Raw genomic sequence first — 21997 nt, 5'->3', positions numbered from 1 at the left:
GAGCACAAAATAGGGTCAACAATATGTCGGCTGCTTTTAAGTTTGATTATGCAAAATATTGACGAACTAAAGCAACAGTAGACAACATGCAGCAAATTTTCTTTAGATTTTACAACCAAGCAGAACATACACACCTGTACAAGTATAAATGGAAGGGCCACTCCATTACCAGGGACACTGCCCGTGTCTTGATACAATCTCTCGTTCCTCTCTATCAAATTTTGAATGCCTACAATCTTCAACGAATATTCAAGAGATGTCAATTCACATGGAAGAAAAAGTATCTAAAATTTGGTAAGTAAAGACATAAGGAGCAGACCAACCGCGAGTGTAACACGTAGACTAATCACAGCTCAGAAATAGCAAACACCGGAGCAGAGATGTACATGAAAAAGCATGTGCAGGCAACAGTTCTACATAATCACCTGCTCCTCCAAATCCTTAAGGTAGGCTGCCTTCTCTTCGATCCTTGCTCTGACTTGCATGTTTTCAGCCTAATTAATGGAGCACTTAATTGCGTTAACCCAAGTAATACATGAGAACAGAGCTTACATTGGAAAAACTACTCCTAAATAACCTTCAAGGGCTCAATATCATCAATTTCAGTGCTTGGAAGACCTCTCCATTGGATTTCCTTCTTCTCCTTCGAAATAATGTCCATGGCCATGAGCACATTCAAGGCATCGTAAACCCTTCTCCTGATGTTCTTTTCATCATATTGTTGCTGACAGCAGAAGGAAAAACACTTGCAAAAGCGATCTAGTTGGAAGGGTCAACAAGAAGCTAGTAGATGGGCTCAAATTGTACCTGGTCAGGAGACACTATTAAATCTTCACTTGTAAACTCTGCAACTAATTCATCTGCCACCTGCCAAATAAAACTTCACCTCAGCAACTTTGAAACACAGATTTGGGTTGTCAAACATAAGCTAGAAGTAAGAAGCGTACACTGTCTCAAGAGAAAAAGAAGTAGCACATAAATACAAATTGGGCATGCTGCCTGAGAGAGAGAGAGAGAGAGAGAGAGAGAGAGAGAGAGAGAGAGAGAGAGCAATGAAATGTTATATTAACGTCTTCAAAAGGCCAAAATGACCTATGAGACCAGAGCGTTACAATGTGGTGGATCTAATACAAAGTCAGAGCAACAAAATGAAATGAAATGAAATGACAAAAGGATGAGATATAAATACTATGAAATTCTAAGCTCGTAGGTGTGAAATAAGCAGCTAGCCGGGACAGCTAAACCACAAGTCACAAGAGATCCAACATTGGTCGTTGGCGGATCTCATCAATCTCTTCCATGGTCAGCAGTCTGACCGGGCGTCGTGCATGTCGGGCCAAAGTGATCCCGATCCTCTGATGTAGCCATCGTCGATGCTGTTAGTCTTCCGCATTCGTGGGCATTTGGAACTCCCAAATTCAGTCGCTCGGTCGATCAGTGTGCCTTTGGTGTGAGGCAACACGATCTGCTGTGGTAGTAGCTCCTCCAGGTGTCCAGTGTCTGCTCTAAAGAAGTCTCTGATGTGTCTTTGGGATTGGCTGACCTCTCCTCTCAGCAGGCTCTCTCTGTGTCTACGCAGCTCGAGCAAAAACAAACCCAGGCATCTCTGATCCTCGTACCTCATGACTTTGGAGAGTGGTCCAAAGCCCTTTCTGAACAAGCAATGGAAGCGGCCTCGTATCTCAGTAGTGACGGGGCAGTGCCATGTGTAGTGTAACTTTGTCTCAGGCTCCATGTCACACAGGGGGCATGTCCTGGCCTCTGCTAGTACTCCGTTGTATCTCCCAGTCTCGATCCGCAGTTGGTGTGAAGATGTGCGTATCTGGCCAATAGCGCACCGTATCCCATGAGACAAGTGGGTGTCCATGTATCTGGGCCTCGCCACAAAACCGTCCGCCGTAAGCTGGAGAAGATGTTCTCTATAGAAAGCCAACTTCGTGCCCAGCTCCTGTGTTGGCTGTATCCATGTCCTCATGGTGTCTAGCTGAATCAGATCCTGGCGGATGAGCCTGGTGATCTCGGACTGTGTAAGAGTCATGGAGGGTGCGTCCAATGAGTACTCGAAGGGGGGCAATCTGTCTGTACTGAACCCATGCGCCTAGAACCATGATGTCATCTCCCCATACCAACATGCCGTATCTCCCTGCATGGCTAACTGTCGAGAGGACTCAAGTGCAAGGCAGGCATATCTGTCTCTGGGAAGTTCCCACATGCGGTGTATGGAGACAGATCTAGTGAGCGCCTTAACTACTAGTGGGGGGTCAGCTAGCTCTGCTCGGATAATGGCACGTGGTACTCAGGCCTTGGCTCGCGAGATCATAGAGACCAAGGGCTTCTCCATGTCCCCCCATCCATCAGTGCGAACTGTCCTCCCCTGACGATTCAATGAAGGCCCCCATATCTCAGCTCCATAGAGCAATGCAGAAGCCACTAGAGTGTCAAAGAGCCAGAGCTTCGTCCGAGGCTCCTGAAACTGAGCTTGTGAACACATCCTCTCCAATCTACCCAATGCTGAATGGGCTCTGGTCAATCTAGTGTCTGCTGCTCTCCTTAACGAGAATGCTGGTCCACTAAAAACCACTCCAAAGTAAGTGTAAGCATCAGTATGCTCCACCTTCTCCTGGCCATATGTGAATGCGGGCGCTGACCTCCCGATCACTGTGGGGTGGTATTAAATATCATGACCTTGGTTTTTCCAAGGTTGACATACAAACCACTTTCATGGGCAAACCTATGCAAAGCATCCAAATGACGTTGCATCCCTTCCGGAGAGTCGGAGATCAACACAACATCATCAGCGTATAACAATAGCGGGATTTATATCCCCGCTAGCGGTGCACCTCTATCCCCATCTCTCAATATAGTCAGAAACCTCATCCACCTACATACCAAATAGAGTAGGAGAGAGCGGGCAGCCCTGCTTCACCCCAATAGTGGAGTGAACCGGTGTAGAAAGACCCTCTGAAGTGCGCACATGCCCTACTACTGATCTGTACAATGCCATGATCCCCCAAATTAGCTCTGTGGGTACTCCCATCTCCTATAATCTGCGCCTAAGTCTAGCTCTGGGTACTGTGTCAAATGCTTTGCGGAAATCCACAAAGCTACAATAGATCCGTCTCCCACGGGATCTACCCTCCTCGATGATGGCCCTGAGTGTCAAGATATGGTCAAGAGTAGAAAAACCTCTTCTGAACCCTGCCTGCCCAGCTGCACGCATTCCCTCTCTCTCTGCCCATCTACTCAACTCCTGCTCAAGAATGGATGCGTACAACCGTGCCAATGTGTGTCCAATCATGATAGTGCGATAGTTCCCAAATTCCATAGAGTCTCCTGATTCGAAAATAGGTGCAATCGTAGATAGGCTCCAAGTATCAGGCCAACCCTCACACATGGCACGGTTAAACATGACTACTAGAAGCTCTGCTAGTAGATCTTTGGCATGCATGAAATGCTCAGCCACCAAACCATCATGATCATATGCTCTCCCAATCCTCATCCTATCAATAGCCTTCTTCACCATCTCGGAAGTGAAAAAAGCACATGTGTGTTGGCATGGGTCGGGGGGGTTGGGAAGGGGGGGCTGTCCAGAAACTGTGTACAAAGCTGATGCGTACTGACCCCAAGTCTCTGTAGAGGTAACGGCAAGGGGGGGGGGGGGGGGGGGGGGGGGGGGGGGGGGGGGGGGGGGGAGGACAACTCATGAAAGAGCCATCGTGCCTCACGTGAGTCCTGACTCAAGAATAGCTTGTAGAAATCTTGCTCTAGTTGAGCCAAAAATGCCCTCTTTTTCCGCCGCACCAGGCGTCGGAAGTTAATCTGTGATTGTCTATGAGTGATGTCCCCCAAAAGCACTTCCCTTTGAAGTCTAGCTCTGGTTTGCATTCCTCATCATACCAGCTGTTCTGAGGCATGCTCCCAAAACGGTGTCTATGCTCGGGCTGGGTGTGTGGATACGCCTCTGCTGCTGCATCATGTAATGTCTATGTCAGTATAGTAGTAAGCTCCCCCAGAGGTCGCCTTGGCTCCTTAGTGCTTAGGCGTCTGTAGATCCCGTCTATGTATACCGAATCCGTCTCCTGCGTGAAGGTATAGCGAGTAGGAGCTGCCACCCGTGGACTGTGTGCTACATTGAACTCGAAAGAGATGGTCAACAACACAATAGCATGATCCACTGCCACCCCAACAGGTCTGGGCCCAACTATGAGATCCTGGATACTAGAGATGAGGCTTGGTTGTGCCATGACATAATCCACTGTGCTGGCTCCATGTCTATGTGGAAAGCATGTGAAGCCTCCCACAGCGGGAAATCTTTGAAGGCCATTCAAGATGGCCAATCCATGTGCAGTCCCCATGTCTATCAGGTGCCGTCCATACTCCAGACGTTCTCCATCTTGTGATAGTCTGGATAGGCTAGTCTCTGCAACATCCAGCTCTCTCAACATCTCCTCTGAAGTATCATAGAAGACTGTCTGATGATGGGCAACCCTAGCATTGAAGTCCCCTACAATGATAATGTCACCATCTCTGGAGAATTCCCATATGTCATCATCCAAAATAGAGAAGGGAGACTGTCCTCTGGGTGGTGCATATACGGACGTACTCAGAGATATCTGCCAGTCTCTGCTCTCAATCTCACCCACATGTACCTAGCTTGCTCATCCCTGCGAGCTATATGTATCAATGGCTGCAAACCCTCCCTGAATAACACTGCCACTCCCCTGAGCCCCGCCCTCTGTGCTCTGATCGTGTCTCTTGTCTACAGGCTGTCTCCCATCTGTATCCACTAATGTAAGGCATAGATTGCTCAGGGGCCTGATGTGTCTCTACGTAGAAGATGATGTCTCTCCCATTAAAACTATCCTCAAAGGCACCCACATCAAGGCGCATAGATCCATTACAATTCCAAGCGGCAACTTTTAGTGTGGTCACATAGGTCTCGCACCGTCATGTGGCGTGGCTCCAGTATTACCACTCTTCCATCTCGGTAGAAAAAAATCTTGCCTTTGTCCCTTGCCGCTCTAATCTCCGGCATTACCTCCTACATATGAGCGAACTGCGAGAGGGTAAGATCATCCCCGAGAAAGATGCCCGTCTTCTTAAGAGTTGGCCTTTTCTTCAAAAAGTCTTCCTTCGCTTCCATGGACGGAAATCGAAGAATGCCCTTTTTTTCGAGGTTTCCCCATTGCTTCCATTTTTCTTGTTGCTCGCTCTCCAAGCTCTTGTATGCATCGGTTCATGAACCCCCATCATAGCCATGAGTTCTTTGACTTCTTCGTCCACATTATCTTTGTCTTTAAGGCCGCAGATTCTTACATGTACAGCGCGCACACGTCTTCTTTGCTCCTCCTCTAGTGTCAAATTAATAATAGTGGGTGTGGGCGTGGACGTTATGTCTTTGCCTTTCCCTTTCTTGGCAACCTCGATCCATTTCTCGGCTTCGTCTTCCTTCTGTTGAGTCTTGGTAATAACATCCACCCAAGACTCGTCATTTCTTTGTGCTGCTCTTCTCCTTCTTTGATGGCCGGTACTTGCTCCTTGATAGTGTTTAGTTCTTCTATCACTGAGGGTTGCAATTCTCCTTCTTCAAGTGTGTTTCTTGATCGTGCTTCAGCGAGATCCTTCTTGAGTGACGCAATCTCTTCATCTTGGGCCGTCACACGATCTTCCAACGCATTTGTTTTACTTTCTTGGATCAACACGCGTCCTTCGAGCATTTTTATTGTGCCCAGCAGGTTGCGATTCATCTTAATAATGGTTTCCGTCATCTCTTTGAATGGCATCCTCTAAGGGGTCGGCTTTATCATTTTGCTTCCTCATGCTTCGTTGCCGCCAAAGAGACCCACGCTATGCGCACCAACTTCCTCTTTTTTCTTTTTTTCTCCCCCCCCCCCTCTCTCTCTCTCTCTCTCTCTCTCTCTCTCTCTCTCTCTCTCTCTCTCTCTCTCTACGCGGACAGAGACTCTCTCTCTACCCTTTCTCTCTCTACGCTATTCATCTCTTTCTGTCTTTAATTTCCCTCTTTCTCTCTCTACGCGATTTTTCCCCCCCTCTCTCTCTCTAAACGCAGTTTTTTTCCCCCCTCTTTCTCTTTCTACGCGCTGGGTTGGGGGGTTTGAGGGAGAGCGTGGGGGAGTAGCAGGGGCAGCGGGAGGGAGCAAGGAGCGGGGGAGCTAGGCAAGGGCGCGAAGGCAAGGGCAGCGGGGGCAGCAGCGCGAGGGGAAAAGGGGGGCGCGAGCGGGGGGGGGGGGGAGCAACAGAGAGAGGGAGCAGGGGCACGGAAGCAGCGACCGGGAGGGGAGCACGGGCGGGGGAGCAGGGGCGTAGGGACAGGGGGAGGGGGAAGCGCGTGGGGAGCAGGCAGCGGGAACACACACACACACACACACACACACACACATTTTATTATCGTCCTCGGAGGTCAAATATGACCTAAGTCACATGTGATGTAGTATGTGTATGGCTGATGAGTGACTCTCGATGCTCCAAAATTGTGGTAATGAGAGTCGCAATGGAGAGCCCACACTGTGACTGGGAGAGGAAACTGTGTAGGTCTAAGTCATGGCTGAAAATGTGAGAGAAGAAAGTTCGGATGTGACCAAAAGCTGAGCACTCTAGTAGTGTATGGTACTCAAACTCTCGAACTTGCATTGAGCATAATGTACATAGTCGATTTGACTCTTCTCCATTGCCCCAACGCCCTGTCTCGCATCGAAGGGAATGGAAGCTAAGCCGAATGGCTGCGATAGTGCGTATCGTCGACAAGGGGATAGGCTCAAGCATGTAAGTGTGAGTACGGTTTCCTCTTTCAGTGAAGAACATGGTTTTGTAGTTGAGGGCAATATGGGCAGTGTAATGTATGAAGCGTGACCCACCGGATTTCTCCCAAGCCGTAATACATTGGCGTTGTAGAAAAGCTTCATTTACTTCTTTTTTTTTTTTTTTTGGGGGGGGGGGGGGGGGGAGGAGAGAGAGAGAGAGAACGGCTTTCAATCGCATGCGAACTGATCTCTGGTTTCCTTCTCTACAGCATTCGGCCCTCTGCTGGTTAGATGCTCCTCTTTTGCTCGTCGTCCAGGTGGTTGTGGTCTCCTTTGTGCTGCCATCAGCACTTGCAACCTGATCTTCTGCTGCCGTGGTGCCTTCACAGCAGCCCCAGACACAACCCACAACTCGCAATGGGAACGGGGAACGGGATCGGGACGGCAAAAGATTAGGAATGGGGTTGGGGCCTAGAACGGTATTTTTTCTCGATTTTTTTGAGCTACATGTATGTACCATAGTGCTAAAGAACATTCTGAGCATTGAATCACACCAAAAAAGACAAGACACGTGACTCGTGAAAGAAAAATACGCCAATAAAACATCAATGGTGTGACGGCGAATACAAGTAGACAAGTACATGACTCAAAAGCTCAAAATGGCAAGTAATAAAGAGAGAAAAAAAGGCTAAAGCCTAACTAGGGAGGGGGTGAGCCCACAATGGCACATCAAATTCCGGAAGTACTTGATGTAAAATTGAAGAGCAAGTCCGTCCCACTTGTATCGGTTTCGGCCATTTATAGATTAATGAAATCCAGCCTGTTCATTTACTCAATCTTACATTGACAGAGAGGGAGATAGAGGTGCCCAGCTGGCAGGGACATGGATTCCATTGTTGTTATATGCAGAGGATATTGTGTTGATCTCTGACTCACTGGAGGGTATGCGGCGACATCTGGATGCATTACATAGCTTTGCGAAGGATAGTGGATTGTTTGTAAACCTTGGTAAAACCAACATTATGGTGTTTAACACAACACCGCAGTGGATCAGGAGATCAGCACCTAGATTCACTTATGGTCAAGAGACTGTGGAGTACACAGATGCATACACTTATCTTGGGGTAGTCTTCACTGGGCCAAGGTTTTCTTTGAAGAGAGCAGCAGACACTAGACTGACCAAAGCGTATACAGCCTTGGGAGGATTGGAGAGGATGTGCTCGCGAATTCAGTGCCAAGAACCCCGAACAAAGCTCTGGCTCATTGATACCTTCGTAGCTTCAACTATGCTCTATGGGGTTAAGGTTTGGGGACCTTCATTGGGTAAGGATGAGTGGAGAGGTATGGAGAGGCACTTGGTATTTATGATCTCTCAGCTGATTAGAGCCAAGGCCTCCATGCCACACGAGATCATTAGAGGGGAGTTAGCAGGCCCCCCTATGGAGATAGAGGCGCTTACCAAATCGGTCTCCTTTATGCACAGCTTATGAGATACTACCAGAGACAGATATGCCAGATTGGCCTTTGAGTCCTCCAGACAGTTAGTTTTACAGGGGAACACATTATGAAAGTAGGCACAGATGTCGTCATGGTTCCAGATACATAGCTTCAGCATGAACAATTTGCCTCCGCACCATAGTTGTCTCTTACACGTGTGGAGATTACTAGACTCATTCGCAGGACTTGACCCAGCTGGACAACAAGAGGTGGCCGACACAAGAGTTGGGCGCGTAGATGGCTTTCTATAGAGAGCATCTTCTCCAACTCACACGGGATGAGTTTGTGATTCGACCCAGCTATATGGATACACATCTATCTCATGGGTTGCCATTGCTCAGATACGGGCATCTTCACACCAGCTCGAGATTGAGACTGGTAGATTCAAAGGGATACCAAGAGCTAACACGATATGCCGCGTAAGCCATACAAAGCCAAGAGACATAAATGCAAAATATATGTCAGTGCACGGTGTATTGCGAGATACTGCGTCGCTTCCATTGTCTTTTCAGAGAGAGTGGACTGTATCTTACACACAAAGATAATTTATTGAGGAGATCTAGAGAGACAATCCCAAAGACATATTATTGATTTCTTCACACCAAACACTAGACAAATAGAGGAGCAGCCACCAGTGCAAACTCAGCTCATACTCACACCCACGATACTCTCATTGACGGAGCATAGGAGCTAGGGAGATCGAGACGCACACGACTGAGAAGAGGAGCTTCACAACATCCACAGAGACTACAACAGAGGACTCGAGCCATACTATCTCGACATCCAAAGTATAGCTGAGATGGATTCATCACCCATTATATCATCCTCTTGTATTGGGCACCCATTGTATCAATGGTCACACATATCCCACACAGTTCTAGCTAATAGCACTTCCAAATTCATTTTTATCTCTTTTTCTTATACCCAAACATGGTATCAAAATCACCAGTTTGTAGAGAGTTTGTAACGGATTGGTTGCATAGGTCATTATGGTCATTTTAATAGGTTAATATATCATTTCATCTCTCTCTCTCTCTCTCTCTCTCTCTCTCTCTCTCTCTCTCTCTCTCTCTCTCTCTCTCTCTCTCATCGCTTTCTATAGAGAGCATCTTTTCCAGTTTACCGAGGACGGCTGTATGACGAGACCCAGATACATGGACACCCACTTGTCTCATGGGATACGATGTGCTATTGGCCAGATACGCACATCTTCACACCAGCTTCGGGTCAAGACCGCGAGATACAGCGGAGTAGCAGCAAAGGCCAGGACATGCCCCTGTGTCACATGGAGCCTGAGACAGAGTTGCACTACACATGCCACTGCCCAATCTACTATGAGATACGAGGCCGCTTCCACTGCCTGATTAGAGAGGGCTTTGGACCACTCTCTACAGTCATGGGGTACGAGGACCAGAGATGCCTGGGATTGTTTTTGCTCGAGCTGCACAGACACACAGAGAGCTTGATGAGAGGAAAGGCTAGCTAGTCTCAGAGACGGATCGCAGACTTCTTTAGACCAGAACACTGGACATCCAGAGGAGCTACTATGACTGCAAAGCCCACATTCCCTCGCACCAGAGCACGCTGATCGACCGAGCGGAAATCCAGACGCCCACGACTGCAGAGGACTACACAGTATCGACAGAGGCTGCATCAAAGGATTCGGATCACTTTGGCCCAACATGCATGATGCCCGGTCAAAATACTGACCAAGGAGGAGATTGATAGATCCGCCAGCGACCAATGCTGGATCCCCTTTGATTTAGCTCTTTCTAACGATACACCCACAGACTTCTTTAGACCAGAACACTGGACATCCAGAGGAGCTACTATGACTGCAAAGCCCACATTCCCTCGCACCAGAGCACGCTGATCGATCGAGCGGAAATCCAGACGCCCACGACTGCAGAGGACTACACACTATCGACAGAGGCTGCATCAAAGGATTCGGATCACTTTGGCCCAACATGCATGATGCCCGGTCAAAATACTGACCAAGGAGGAGATTGATAGATCCGCCAGCGACCGATGCTGGATCCCCTTTGATTTAGCTCTTTCTGACGATACACCCACACCGTGTTGTCTTAGTCCCCCCCATTCACTCCGCTTCACCCCCTACCCCCTATTCATATTCTACACAAGCCCAGTTGGCTGCTTAGCTCACATCTAGCAGCTTAGGATTCTATAGTAATTTTATTTTGTTACTCAAGACTTTGTATCAGCCATATTGTAACTTTCTGGCCTCATAGGTCACTTTGGCCTTTTGAAGACATTAATATAACATTTCATTTCATGTCGTCTCTCTCTCTCTCTCTCTCTCTCTCTCTCTCTCTCTCTCTCTCTCTCTCTCTCTCTGGATGGATCCTAGTAGTAGTATCTTTGTTCTAGTTCTTTTGTACCCAGACATGGTATCAGATTCACTATTTTGTAACAAATTGGTCTCATAGGTCATTTTGGCCTTTTGAAGATGTTAATATAACATTTCATTTCATTTCCTCTCTCTCTCTCTCTCTCTCTCTCTCTCTCTCTCTCTCTCTCTCTCTCTCTCTCTCTCTCAAACTGATCGCACTGCTGCTGCTGCCCCCCTCGCGCTGCTGCTGCCTGCATTGCCCCCCCCCCAACATTCTCGCACAGCCAGCCCCGCCACACCCACCCCCCCCCACACCAACCAAAGCAGGTACAGGGTTTTGCCCGTCAATTTTTGCCCGTCAAAAATTATTCCCCCCCCCCCCCCCCCCCCCCCCCCCCCCCCCCCCCCCCCCCCCCCACAGCCAGAAATCAGAGTTACAGGGAAACAAAAAACAAGAAAATCCCCCAATTTTCAGTTGGAGATTTTTGAAAGAAAGTGCAAGAACCTGCAGGTTTACAAAAGGCAAAACAACTCTGACAAAAACTCTGCAGAAAATCAGAAAAGCAAACATCAAGAATGTATGATTGATTTGGGGAAACCCTATGTATACATTATGTCGGACAGGGATGTATGTGTGATGTGGACATAGTGGGTTGACTTGGCAGAAGTGCAGATTGTATTTTTGATGGAGGTCATGACTGCTTCGCCAGTGTGTAAGCCCCATCCGAAGGCAACCTTTGTGCTTACAAACAAGCGGATTACACAAATGGAGAGGGAGATGAAAGACTGGAAAGCAGATATGGAGGGATGGTGGAAAGAGAAGGCCAACCTTCTTCAAATGTTTCTAAACGAAGGCACGCAATGGAAGAAAGAGAAAGAGGACCTGCACGTAGAGATACAAGCACTTAAGGCGAACTCCAAAGCACTTAAAGAAGAGGTCTCAGCTCTCAAGCGAGAACTTGCTGATAGAGCGAGCAGTGGACTAGAGGAGGGGGAATTCCAGCCTTCGGTAGTAGAGGAAATCAAGGTCATCAAAGAGCAGGTACGGATGATCAAAGAGGAGGAGAAACAAAAGATGGTAAAGACGTCTTCATGGATGGATGTGATCACAAAGACGCAAAAGAAGGCGGATGAGGCCAAGAAGTGGATAGAAGTCGCTAAGAAAGGCAAAGGGAAAGAAACCACATCTGTCCCCACTCCTACAATCATCAACATGACTCTAGAAGAAGAACAGTGAAGGAAAACTAGAGCTTTGCATATAAGAGTAACCGGTCTAAAAGACCAAGATGATGTGGAAGGGGAAGTTGAAGAACTTCTCCGCATGATGGGTGGTGAGGCTACTCAAGTCTCATACAAAGGCATGGAGGGTGCGGAAGAAGACACAAGGCAATGGGGAGACTTCAAAAGGGAGAGCTTTAATCATCCGTTTCCCATCCATGGAGGTAAAGAAGGACTTCTTGAAGAAGCGTCCTACACTAAAGAAAACGGGCATTATTCCTTGGAGATGACCTCACTCTCACACAGCTTGCGCATATGAGAGAGGTAATGCCAGAGATTCAAGCAGCAAGGGAGAAGGGAAAGACGGCCTTCTACAGAGATGGCCGGGTTGTGATTGTAGAGCGGCGCTCCACATGACGGTGCGAGACCCATGGGACCACACTCAAAGTTGCCACGTGGAATTGTAATGGATCTATGCAACTTGATGTGGACGCCTTTGAGGATAGTTTCAGGGGAAGAGACATCGTCTTCTACTCTGACACACATCAGGCCCCTGGGCAGTCTATGCCTCACATTAGTGGATATAGATGGGAGACTGCCTATAGACAGGAGACACGATCAGAGCACAGAGGGCGGGGATCAGGAGGAGTGGCAGTGTATTTCAGGGAGGAGTTGCAGCCATTGATACATATAGCCCGCAGAGATGAGCAAGCTAGGTACATGTGGGTGAGACTGAGAGCAGAGACAGACAGATATCTTTGCATTGCTATTTGCTACTTTCCCCCGAGCACGTCAATGTAAGCACCACCCAGAGGACAGTCCCCTTTCTCTATTTTGGATGATGACATATGGGAGTACTCTAGAGATGGTGACATCATCATTCTAGGGGATTTCAATGCTAGGACTGCCCATCATCAGACAGTATTTTATGATACTTCAGAGGAGATGCTGAGAGAGTTGGATGCTGCAGAGACAGGCCTATCCAGACTATCACAAGATGGAGAACACACTGAGTATGGACGACACTTCATAGACATGGGGACTGCACATGGATTGGCCATCTTGAATGGCCTACAGAGATTTACCGCTTCAGGGGGTTTTACATGCTTTCCACATAGACATGGAGCCAACACAGTGGATTATGTCATGGCACAGCCGAGCCTCATCTCTAGTATCCAGGATCTCACGATTGGACCCAAACCTGTTGGTGTGACAGAGGATCATGCTCTTGTGTCAATGACCATCTCTTTTCAGTTTAGTGTAGCACACAGGCTACGGACAGCAGCCCCTACTCGCTACACCTTCACGCGGGAGACAGACTCTGTATACATAGATGGGATCTACAGACGCCTATGCACAGAGGAGCCAGGGCGACCTCTGGTGGAGCTTACTACTATATTGACACAGACTACTACATGATGTAGCAGCAGAGGCATACCCACATACCCAGCCTGAGCAGAGACGCCGTTCGGGGAGCATGCCCCAGAACAGTTGGTATGATGAGGAATGCCGGGACACTAGAGCTAGACTTCAAAGAGAGGTGCTTTTGGGGGACATCACTCACAGACAATATAACCGGCCCGTACAACGTAGAGGGCGGTACTATTTCAATTACCTGTTAACTTTACACAGAGCACTGAGAAGGGAAGAGAACACAGTTGCGTCCAACGACTAGAATGTCACTGCGCACACGAGACCGACACCCTGTAGGCCCCAAAGACTAGCGCCCCTTTCGGTATTTCTTTATTCAAATTAAAGTAGACGATCCGACCACTTCGCACAAGCTTTCACAAAGCTGTCCAAACCTGGCGAGGGCTGAAAACGTAGGTTTTCGACCGGATTTTGGCAACATAACGGCGCAAAAACCCCTGTAGGTCAAAAACACCTGTCTAGGACGGATTCCCTCGATATCTGGAAGCTTTCTGGTGAGCTGTCACAGACATTCAGCGGGCTGTAATTCTCTGTTTTTCACTGCCGGGAGCCCAAAAGCCTGTACACGCATCCCAAGGCTCTCACGAGGCTCCCCCGATGTTCCCTTGCAATTTAGGTGCGAAACCCTAAACCTGCAGAAAAACACAGCAGGCTGTAATTCCCTGTTTCGGATCGTTTTTAGCGGAGCGAACACGCCTACGCGTGTCCCAAGGGCTCCCGCACGCAATGGGACAGTTCCCCTATGAATTGGACGAGTTTTCACGCGAGAAAACTCTCCAAACTCGCAATCTTTCGTGATGGAACTGTGCGTACCTGTGGGGGATTAGCAATTAGCTAATCCGGTTCCTGTTCAGAAGGCTCTTGCCTTGGCAAACGCGCATAAACCCCCAGAACTGTACATAGGTCAAATGAGAAGCCCACTAGTGGGGCATAACATACTGTACGTAGGGGAGAAAGAGAGCAGTATGTAGCGTGCGGGGCATCACTCCCGTCACCATACTGTGCATAGAGGGCAAGGTAAGCATTCCATAGCTTCTGTACCTGCTACAATCCACCTGAGGCTGAAAATGGCGTCCCCTTTGTTGATATGCAGCTCGTTTTTGCCTCCCAGAGTGGCAAAATCGCTCACAGGCTGACACGTCGCTCAGTTTCCGAGTTTGGGCTTTCCTTGCTAAAAATATCTCAACTGGTGCGTCAGTTGACTTGGCAACAGAGCAATAAAATGTTCCCCTTGTCATTCCAGAGCTAATGACGCGAACACATTTTCCGGTCAAAAATAGCAGTTCCCTAAATTTTAGGAGATGCTTCCATGGCGTCCCTATCGATCTCCTGACCATCATTGAAGACTACCATTTGACCAACATCTACAATATGGGTTAATTTATTGGCCCCTTTCAGCTTATAAAGTTGCAGTGACTTGACGAGTGGCCCAAATTCCAGTTTGGCGCACACGAGCTTCCATACTCATCAGAATTCAGTGCTAAACTGGCCCGGGCAGTCCCTGTCTGACCGACCTAGATCCCCGATGTGAGAAACCCATTTGGCTGCAGCCGTTTCACACTGGCCATGCAATGTCCACTTGCACCTTTTCAAGGGTTTTGGGACAAACAAGTAAAAATAAAATAAATATATCTAATACTTATTCACGGAAGGCAACAAGAAAAATACACCTCCTGGTGACAGACAGTCACAGATTGACTTCCGACTCCTAGTGCGGCAGAAGAAGAGGGCATTTTTGGCTCGGCTAGAGCAGGATCTATATCAGCTATTCTTGAGTCAGGACTCACGTGAGGCATGGCGGCTCTTTCAAGAGCACTCTCCCCCCCCCACCATCACTTCTACATAGGACTGGGGCCAGTACGCATCATCTCTGTACACAGTTCCTGAGCAACCCCCCCCTTCCCGACCCTCCCGATCCATGCCCACACACATGTGCTTTTTTCACCGCGGAGATGGTGAGGAAGGCCATTGACAGGATGAAGACTGGGAGAGCATACGATCATGATGGTTTAGTGGCTGAGCATTTCACGCATGCCAGCGATCTACTAGCAGAGCTTCTAGCAGTGATGTTTAACCGTGCCATGTGTGAGGGCTTGCCTGATACTTGGAGCCTATCTACTATTGTACCTATCTTCAAGTCGGGAGACCCTATGGAGCCTGGGAATTATCGCACTATCATGATTGGACACACATTGGCACGGTTGTATGCATCTATTCTTGAGCAGCAGCTGAGTAGATGGGCAGAGAGGGAGGGGATACGCGCAGCCAGGCAGGCACGGTTCAGGAGGGGTTTTTCTACTCTTGACCATATCTTGACACTCAGAGCCATCATTGAGGAGGGTATATCGCGTGGGAGACGGATCTATTGTAGCTTTGTGGATTTCCGCAAAGCATTTGACACAGTGCCTAGAGCTAGATTGATGCGCAAATTACAGCAGATGGGAGTACCCACAGAGCTCATTTGGGGGGTCATGGCATTATACAGGTTAGTAGTGGGGCAGGTACGCACCTCAGAGGGTCTATCCACACCGATTCACTCCACTATTGGGGTGAAGCAGGGCTGCCCGCTCTCTCCTACTCTATTTGGTATGTATGTGCATTGTGGATGAGGTTTCTGACTACATTGAGAGAGATGGTGATAGAGGTGCACAACTGGCAGGGACATGGATTCCATTATTGTTATATGCTGATGATATTGTGTTGATCTCCGACTCTCCGGATGGGATGCAACGTCACTTGGATGCTTTGAATAGGTTTGCTCAGGAAAGTGGTTTGTCTGTCAACCTTGGTAAAACCAAGGTCATGGTATTTAATACCACCCCACAGTGGATCAGGAGGTCAGCACCAGCATTCACATACGGCCAGGAGACTGTGGAGTATACAGATGCGTACACTTACCTCGGAGTGGTTTTTAGTGGGCCAGCATTTTCATTGAGGAGGGCAACAGAGACTAGACTGACCAGAGCCCATGCAGCATTGGGTAGATTGGAAAGGATGTGTTCACAGGTTCAGTTTCAGGAGCCTCGGACGAAGCTCTGGCTCTTTGACACTCTGGTGGCTTCTTCGTTGCTTTATGGAGCTGAGATTTGGGACCTTCATTGGATCATCACGGGAGGACAGGCCGCAGTGATGGATGAGGGGACATGGAGAAGCCTCTGGTCTCTATGATCTCGCGGCTCATTAGAGCCAAGACCTCTGTACCACGTGCTATTGTTCGAGCAGAGCTAGCTGCCCCCCCACTAGTGGTTGAGGCGCTCACCAGATCTGTCTCCTTCATACACCACATGTGGGAACTTCCCAGAGACAGATATGCCCGCCTTGCACTTGAGTCCTCTCGACAGTTAGCCATGCAGGGAGATACAGCATGCTGGTATGGGGAGATGACATCATGGTTTCACGCGCATAGGTTCAGCATAGACAGATTGCCTCCCTTCCAGTACTCTGTGGATGCACCCTCTCTGACTCTTACACAGTCCGAGATCACCAGGCTCATCCGCCAAGGCTCATCCGCCACGACTTGACTCAGCTAGACACCAGGAGGACATGGATACAGCCAGCACGGGAGCTGGGCACGAAGATGGCTTTCTACAGAGAGCATCTCCTCCAGCTTACGGTTGATGGTTTTGTGACAAGGCCCAGATACATGGACACCCACTTGTCTCATGGGATACGATGTGCTATCGGCGGCAAGATACGCACATCTTCACAACAGCCTGCGGATCGAGACTGGGAGATACAGCGGAGTACCAGCAGAGGGCAAGACATGCCCCATGTGTGACATCGAGCCTGAGACAGAGTTGCACTACACATGCCACTGCCCCGTCTACTACGAGATACGAGGCCGCTTCCATTGCTTGTTCAGAGAGGGCTTTGGACCATTCTCCAGAGTCATGCAGTACGAGGATCAGAGATGCTTGGGTTTGTTTTTGCTCGAGCTACGCAGACACAGAGAGAGCCTGATGAGAGGAGAGGCTAGCTAGTCTCAAAGACAGACCACAGATTTCTTTAGAGCTGCCACCACTCGACACCCGGAGGAGTTACTACCACAACAACGTCGTCTCACACCAGAGGCACACTGATTGACCGAGCGACTGAGCTGGGGAGATCCAGACACCCACAACTGCGGAGGACTACACAGCATCGGCGGAGGCTGCATCAGAGGATTCAGATCACTTTGCCTCGACATGCACGAAGCCCGGTCAGACTACTGACCATGGAGGAGATTGATGAGATCTGCCACCGACCGATGCTGGATCTCTTGTGATCTAGCTATCCCGGCTAGCTGCTTAGTTCACACCTAGTAGTTTAGGATTCCATGGTATTTTATTGTGACATTTGTCATTTCATTTTTGTCATCTTGTTACTCTAACTCTGACTTTGTATCAGATCCACCAGATTGTAACTTTCTGGTCTCATAGGTCACTTTGGCCTTTTGAAGACGTTAATATAACATTTCATTTCATTTCTCTCTCTCTCTCTCTCTCTCTCTCTCTCTCTCTCTCTCTCTCTCTCTCTCTCTCTCTCTCTCTCTCCTTCTTTTTTGGCAATAAAAGTGGGGCTTTGACCCTTGCATTAGATAAAATCGACCATAGGTCCATATACAAGAAAATGGGGAAAATCCTTAGAGAGATCGTGGGGGCAAAATCCCAAATCAAACCATAGGATACAACTAGGGATAAAGATACTCTAATCCGGTGGTGAAATGTAGCTATCTAGATGGTGATCAAGTCCACACAAATCTGCCCAAAGCTCTGTCCACCTCGGGCGATGTAGCGAAAACCACAAATTACAATGTTGAGTACCTGACTGATATAAAGCATCCGCTATAAAAACCTCCTATGGCAGCTCACAAAAGCCAAGGGACTGTGAAACCCCTAGGCCATACCTCCAAAATCATCCGCATCCACTTTGAAGGTGTGCCTCAAAAAAGGATGCGGATCCACCGCACAACCAAACTGTAAGAGAGGCAGGAGGGACTAACTCGTCGTCCACCTCAACAGTCGAGGGATGCACATCTCTCTGACCAAACCAACTTCCCTCAAACAAATCTCCTAAATGCCTCTCTAAACTGACTCTCAAACAAATCTCCTAACTGTCTCACAAAGTAATTGGCTTCAACAACATCAGACAGACAAGTAGCATCCAGAAATGGATTATGCTTCCTATGGCTATGATCATCAGGTAGTTATGAGCCCACAAACATTTACATGCACAAAAATAAGAAGAAATTTTACTGTAACAACAAAGCGAAGCGAAGGCAACCACGGCACTTGCCTCGTTGTAAGTTGTTCGTCCTTTGGATTCAACCTTCTCACAAACTGCAAAACAACTATGATGAGCATGAGAAAAGGTGTACAAACAAGTGCCAAAGGCCAGAAATGCAGACCTTTCATGCTAAAATGACGCAGTCCTCTTCCACCCTTTTCACCAGGCGGGCCTGACCTTGAACCTCTCTTCTTCTTTCTCCTGTTAGCAGAACAAACACTTCTTAACAAAATGTGAATTCGCCCTTATCAAATCAGGTGAGAACCAGGACTGACCCAGCGAAATCGGGAGACTCAAGATCATCCCCAAGACTTTCAACATTGTGATTCCTTAATTCAGCACTGTTAGTGCCAGCATTTATCATGACTGAATCACTGCCGAGTGACGGAGAATCCATACTTCCACTATCCATGGATGCTGACAAGTTTGGAGCCAATTGCGACGAACGGCCTGGCATCGGTGCACCATAGTTATTCGAAACGGTATGTACAAAATCTGGCTCTCTCAAACCAGCAGCTACACTCCTGCCATCCAATGCCAATCCTGCGTGTTTCAAGAGATGAGATTATGCGACAAGAAGCACAATTAAAGAAACAAGCAAATTAGAAACTAAGGTTCTAGAGAGTGTAAAAATTAAGTACAAAAAAATAAGATCACATGCATTTGCAGGTATCTGTGCACGTTTGCCAATAGAGTTGCTAATAACTAGCTTTATAATTTTTTATTTTCTTTATATTTTTTTTATTTTTGTCTAAAGACTTGAAGAAGCCACCATTGCCAGTTCAATCACTGAAATGCAGAAATAAACAGCAAATACAAACATTAAGGTTGACATGCATACAAAGTGCCTTATGCCCCAAAAGCACGCTCATGCCTTCAAGAACATTGGCGGATGGTAATTATTTATGATTCCTTCTATGCGAAGACTTGCGCAATTCACTAGACAAGCTGCTCAGCCAATCTAATCTTTGTTGACATACATACAAATATGCATATAGAAATTACCAAGTAAATAAGTAAAAAAGAGCAGGCCACACATGTAAGCCATGCCATGATGCCCCCAAAATACATACATCCCAGTGAAAAATATAGGGCCAACTCACTCAGCAAGCCCTCTACATGGTTGTCTCTTAGCATTTCCAATGCATACAAAATTCTATGACAGACAAGGAACAGACACATCCATAGATCATATTGCCTGAAAGCACACATGCATGCCAGTACACACTACAGGCCATCAAATTTTTTCGACTGTCACATAGCCGCAAAGACGCCCAACTCACTTGATGAGCCGTCTTGGCCGAGCCGATGATCTCTACCATTCAAATGTGAAACCTGTATGACTTGTTTTGCTTTGGATACTGGCCTACTTCCAGAACTGTCACTCACCTTCCTTATGGACCCTGCAAAAAAGGAATGATTGCATCATAAAGATAAGTATCTCCTTGAAGCACCAAATTCTGTAAGTTGCATGCTGCTATGCATAAATTTGGTTGCCAGACTGTAAGCAACACCACTGCTGACCATTGATCTTTGTCACAATGGAAAGCGTTGTAGAATCTATATGAAAGCTTCATATGTAGAGGATGTGCATAATACAGAAATCATATTAAAAACCACGTGTCTCCCAAATGTCTATGTCCTACTGAGTCCAAGAACATGGCCATACTCAATGTAGAAACTATATTAGTTACAGCCCCAAGTTCCAACCAAGTAAGCGGAGCACAAGTAGTAAGGTCATATTAAAAACCACATGTCTCGCAGATGTATATGCATTCCCGAGTTCAAGAACGTGCCAATACTCAATGTTAAACTAATCTTAGTTATAGCCTCAAGATCCAACCAAGTAAGCAATGAACACACTACTCCCTCCCATTGAGGAGCACAGGAAGTATTAAGGTCATATTTAAAACGATGAGCCTCCAAAATATCTATTCCTTACTGAGTCCAAGAACGATGCAACCAGCCAGCGATCAGAAGATGAAGGGGTGGCGCCACTCAAGGGACAGCGTTTCATCGCGATGGAACCCTTTGCCACCTGCATTTTCGATCTTCCCAATGGCGATACTACTATTGGCTGCCCTCTTACGGCTCCACAGATACAGCTGCACCCTTTCTAGACCCTCTGCACCGCTTTGAAATGTGCCGAGAGCGTACGAACACGCTGAAAATCGCTGGACAGCAGCATTTTCATCACCTCGCAGTTGCGTTTTTGGGTGGACAGCAGCCTTTTGGCTTGTGTTTTTCACATAGGATGAGGTTACCTCCTGCCAGGACACCATCCAGTGGTTTTCCGTGCGTTCTCACTAACTGCTTCAGTACACGGTATCTTCGACGTTGGCTTGATCATCTACGGGCGTACAATCCTTGGGAGATCCATTCATTCCATCCATCATTCGGTGGTTGCGCACTCAAGAGGGGGTGGTGACTTGTGGTTTGCTATGGACACACCTATGCACTCGTCAGAGGAATTCACACGAGATATGGCCATGCTCATGGCGTATGGGATTCCGACATTTCCAAAGAAGACACCACCATCTTGGGTGGACAGACACTTACCACTTGACCTCGACACGCCAAATCACTTGCTGACAATGAAGCATCTACATGGACTTAGGGAGATGATATTGGATCTCTTCTTGGACAAGTTCATTGCTTGGATCTACAGACTAGAGTGGAACTTCAGTGCTTCGGACTCTCTTGAAGAGTTTACCCGCGAGATGCGGGAGATCAAGCATCCCGCGACTACATCCGAGTCACCCAGAGCTTGGCTTGGATGGTTGTACAGTTGCTTTTTTACACTCCTTATGTCACGTGCACATCTAACCCTATGTGCATGTGGACCAGCTATCTCAGGTCTGGGGTTCAAGTCAGCTTAGGAAGTGTTCTGGCACCTTGTAAGCCTGTGAGCAAGCCGTGCATGTCCAGGCACTCAGATTAGTTGCATATCCTCTGGTTGCACACAGCATGATCATCAGCATGACATTCAGTACTCATCTTGAGCAATATCAACATTCACTTCTGCTGCACCTTACATTGGTATCAGAGCTTTGGCACTGTTTTGTATCACTCAAGGAAAGAACCGCGCGAAATTATTTTTTTTCTTGTTGCGGTCGCACGCAACCCAAGTTTACTTAAGCGTGTCGATTCCTAATCGTGTTTTTGAAGAGTGGCAGGTAACCCAAAAAAGAAGGGCTTGTCCAGCCTCCCCTTGTTCCTCTTTTCACTCATTGAGAGCTAACCATGCACTTAGCGGCCCGCCAATCGACGTGAGGTGGAAAAAAACAACTTTGGTGTGAGTGCAAGGCCGCCAAGGGGTGCGCCCGCAGGTAAGAGTCGAGCTCAGGTAAGAGAAAAGCCTTCTCAAACACCGATTGCAAGCTACAGAACCTCAAGAGCTCAAGAACCTCAAGAACCCAAGAACCTCAAGACCCCAAGTTCCTCGAGAACTGAAGTACCCAAGATGAGAGTGGTC

At 47.8% G+C, this 21997-nt stretch overlaps 1 protein-coding gene across 2 annotated transcripts in view; it reads right to left on the bottom strand.

The window, feature by feature from the left end:
* The window catches only part of LOC147426717 (transcription factor-like protein DPB), a 73971-nt gene that overhangs the window by 2076 nt on the left and 49898 nt on the right, over window positions 1–21997 (bottom strand). For both annotated transcript variants that reach the window (XM_086498486.1, XM_086498485.1), the window contains exons 2-9: window positions 19806–19925; window positions 18798–19065; window positions 18644–18723; window positions 18532–18575; window positions 808–867; window positions 578–724; window positions 426–494; window positions 135–236 (exon numbers count right to left, since the gene is read on the bottom strand). In XM_086498486.1, coding sequence (XP_086354612.1) covers window positions 135–236; window positions 426–494; window positions 578–724; window positions 808–867; window positions 18532–18575; window positions 18644–18723; window positions 18798–19065; window positions 19806–19925 — 890 coding nt within the window. The remainder of the gene's footprint in view (window positions 1–134; window positions 237–425; window positions 495–577; window positions 725–807; window positions 868–18531; window positions 18576–18643; window positions 18724–18797; window positions 19066–19805; window positions 19926–21997) is intronic.

Source organism: Adiantum capillus-veneris, chromosome 24, assembly GCF_014529385.1.
Source record: "Adiantum capillus-veneris isolate H3 chromosome 24, ASM1452938v2, whole genome shotgun sequence".
In the NCBI taxonomy this organism is placed as follows: domain Eukaryota; kingdom Viridiplantae; phylum Streptophyta; class Polypodiopsida; order Polypodiales; family Pteridaceae; genus Adiantum; species Adiantum capillus-veneris.
Note: the sequence above shows the minus strand (reverse complement) of the source record. Positions and strands in the feature narration are given on the sequence as shown.